Source organism: Montipora foliosa, chromosome 12, assembly GCF_036669935.1.
Source record: "Montipora foliosa isolate CH-2021 chromosome 12, ASM3666993v2, whole genome shotgun sequence".
In the NCBI taxonomy this organism is placed as follows: domain Eukaryota; kingdom Metazoa; phylum Cnidaria; class Anthozoa; order Scleractinia; family Acroporidae; genus Montipora; species Montipora foliosa.
This window is the reverse complement of record NC_090880.1, coordinates 16,360,428-16,364,103: the sequence shown is the minus strand read 5'-3', so window position 1 is coordinate 16,364,103 and position 3,676 is coordinate 16,360,428. Positions and strand designations below refer to the sequence as shown.

The window sequence follows — 3,676 nt, the reverse complement described above, 5'->3', positions numbered from 1 at the left end:
GGTATATCTATGACAAAAGGCAATGATCAGTATTTGAAATAAAATCGTTCAAATCATGAATGCGTCAATCCAAAGCTGAATGGCAACAAGCCGATTCTGCAAATAGCCATCATGGAAAGAGGTATAACGCAAAAAGACAGTCACGCAAAAAACCATAACGAAGACAGCCATAACGCAAAGAGGCACAACGCAAAGAGGCATAACGCGAATAGGCATAACGCAAGTAGGCAAAAAGGCATGACGCATAACGCAAATGGCCATAGCGCAAAAAGGATAACGCAATGAGGCATAACGCAGAGTCATAACGCAGAGGCATAACTTAAACAGGAAGAAAAAGTTCGATAGCGATTATATGTTCTTTCCCTTGAACAATCAATTGATGTTTTTTTTAGAGCTGAAATTATTTACGGAGTACACAGCTAGTCTCCATTCTTCAAAGAGCCTTTTCGTTATTTTACGTTATGCTTTTTGCGTTATGAATATTTGCGTTATGCTTTACTGCGTTATGCCTCTTTATGGCTGTTTGCGTTATGGCTATTTGCGTTATGCCTCTTTGCGTTATACGGGGGCACTCGTCGTCTGTCCCCCGTGGAACGCTATTATGCAAAAAATACTGCGGAGGTCTGAACATGAGATAACCCATAAGCCTCTTCAGTCTCCAAACAACATGGCGGACATGTAAGCACGCGATAGATGATATATAGAAGCACGAGCAGCTGTATTTGGAAGAACTAAGAAAGTTTTAGAACGCATAGTTTAAAGGAATAATCATGCAATCGGGTATAGTTCCAAACCAACAACAGGAAATGGAAGTAAAGCAGGTGAGAGAGAGAATATGGCCAAACATGTTGCAGTCACGTGTTGTAATGCTGATATAAAGAAGTGATGCTGTTTTCCCGTTTCAGTTTCAGAATTTCTTACAGTACTACAACAAACTGACAGAAATGTGCTTCTCTGACTGCATCCATGACTTTACAAACAGAAAAATATCAGCTAACGAGGTAAATGACTTGTAGACTAGAAAATAAGCTTGATAGACCATTTTTATACACTTCTGTGCTCAGTTACCAGGCCTTTGAATAAAAGCGAGGCTGGAGTTGACCTTGCTTTGATACCAAACTCATTGCTTTTCTCATACAAATCATGTTGTTGTAATTGTAACGAGTTTTTATTTACATAAGAAAAACAGTGAGGTTTGTATCAAAGCTGTAGGTCAACTCCAACCTCATTTTCATTCAAAGGCCTGGTAACTGAGCATGGAACTGTAAAATGGTCTTTTTACAATGACTGCAATTCTCCCGTGCTCATTGGCTAATTTTTATTTTCAATGAGCAGACAGACACATATTTTTATAATTTCTGCGATATTGACGTGATGTTGGTCACAGTCGCTCCTATGTACTTATTAACATGGTAAAGGCCAAACATTTTTCTTATCCAGTTGATTTATTTCCTATATGGGAGCAAAGATTTTTTCACCGTCTGGGAGACTCTCAAATAATCCATAAGACATGCCAGGAAAACCACCGATCTGTGGAATGGGCGGGAATTTATGTGTCTGTGCCCCGCTCACTCTCGCTTGTAAATAGTTCAAATTCTTGAGAGGTATTGTGTTCGACCATTGCAGAACTGAGCCTAGGTGGCTGTATAATCGTGGAAAAGCTCTCAGAGAAGACTTGAGAAGGAAGATTAGAAGACATAATCGGAATTGGGGAGACTTCACCACAGGTTTCTTTTTGGGAAGTTTTCTGCGATTGCCAAAGAAAACAGAGTTAAATTTTGAAAAGGTATTATTTCATTGTAGTGGTCATTCCGGTTCACTTAAGCCCGTGGGAAAGTGGGCAGGACAGGGACTCAGTAATTCGGGTCCATTCCACAGATCGGTGGTTTTCGAAGTAGTTTGATGTGACTTAGTAAATAGGCCACCGTACAGAGATTCTAAAAGCTGACGTTTCGAGTGTTAGCCCAGGAGGCTTATAGGAATAAGGGCGCTTATGAAATAAGTGGAGGTTGCAAAAAGATTCTACCAGTCTCGGGATCATTTTGGAGTGATTTAAAGTTATTAAGAATGACCTCATGATACTTATTTCATTCAAACACGACAAAAATGTAGGCAACTTTTTAGTTAGAAGAGCACTCAAAACTAACGAGCAACCCGGCACTTTCAAATGTGCACGCTCGCAATGCAAAACTTGTCTTCTCATTCTTAACATTAGCAAGATATCGGGATCTAAGCGATCTGTTAAGATCACCGATCGTTTCACATGTATGTCCGCAAAGGTCATTTATTGCATAACCTGTACGTTATGCAATAAATTATACATTGGTAAGACAGGTAGACGACCGATTCCGCAAACACCTTCGCGATGTTGAGAAGAATGACAAGGATGCATCTAAGTCAGTCGCTCGTCATTTTAATGTCCCTAACCACTCCAAAAAACACATGGCTATCTGCGGCCTTTTTTTACATCTAGGTTATTAATAACAAAAGCTTTTCATTTAACTATTTTGACTTTTCCTATTTTTCACATTGCCATTTTACCACCAATAGCGTAGCTCCTACTGTACTATAAAAACTATACGTAACCCACAATTCCTCTATTCACTCTGACGAAGGAGTAACGCTCGAAACGTCAGCTTTTAGAATTTCTGTATGGTGGCCAATTTACATTATCAACTCTTTTGATAAAACCAAATTTTTGTATACTATTTCCCCGCCAACGCAGCACCACAGTTTCTTTAGAAACTACCCTCTTCATTCATTTGATGTGACTTAGGTTTGAAGGAAATAATTTGATTGTTGCTTTAAAGGTTACAAACTTCAAAGCCTCACTATTTTGACACACCTTTCTATTGTCTTCCTAAAGTTAACAGTTTCTTAACAAAAGTGATTTTAACAAATACAGAAACTGCTTAAACCAAGCAACTTAAAATCTGGTAATTGTTGATTTTGGTTAACTTTGAATGTGATGGGCAAAACCTGGGCATATCTCTTTTATTTTGCAGAATAACTGTGCCATGCATTGTAGTGAAAAATTCTTGAAAGTCATGCAGAGAGTTGGAGTTCGCTTACAGGAGGTACAAGTCATGCAAAATGAAGGAATCTTAGGAGCACCGGATCCACCAAATTAACCTCTGAACATTGAAAAATGAGGGAAAATTGTTGAATTTAAGTCATCCTTTGTTGAAGTGAGTCATGAAAAAAGAAAAGGAAAGGAACTTTATTTAAGAGTCTCATCTTCTAGTGCTGGAGCATTAATTATACTGGGCACACTGTAAACTGAACTTAACAAATAACTCAAATGAAATGAAATGTTGGTTTTTGAGGAGGGGAAAACCGGAGTACTCACACACAGAAAAGCCTCTTGGAGCAGAGTAGAGAACCAACAAACTCAACCCACATACCTGTATGATGCCAAGTCTGGGAATCGAACCCAGGCTACATTGGTGGAAGGTGAGTGCTCTCACCACTACACCAGCCCTGCACCTTTCCATAGTGAAATTATGCAGGATTACACTGACTGTGGGACCTCATGATCAATGCCAATGAAAAACAGCGTGCAAAACTCAGGTTCTCACTTATGGGATACTAGTAAAGACACTTGCAATGTTTTGCTGGTGGTCCAAGTTGATCATACCTTTATTTCAGCCTTTAACTTCACAGATCTCACTGGGGG

General features: G+C 39.2%; 1 protein-coding gene across 1 annotated transcript; it reads left to right on the top strand.

The window, feature by feature from the left end:
* The first annotated feature begins 655 nt into the window (after positions 1 to 655).
* On the top strand, positions 656 to 3,223 carry LOC137978501 (mitochondrial import inner membrane translocase subunit Tim9-like). The gene is made up of 3 exons (XM_068825454.1): positions 656 to 821; positions 906 to 1,001; positions 3,006 to 3,223. The coding sequence occupies exons 1-3, from the start codon at positions 771 to 773 to the stop codon at positions 3,129 to 3,131; spliced, it is 273 nt and encodes a 90-aa protein (XP_068681555.1). The 5' UTR covers positions 656 to 770; the 3' UTR covers positions 3,132 to 3,223.
* The last annotated feature ends 453 nt before the right edge of the window (positions 3,224 to 3,676 follow it).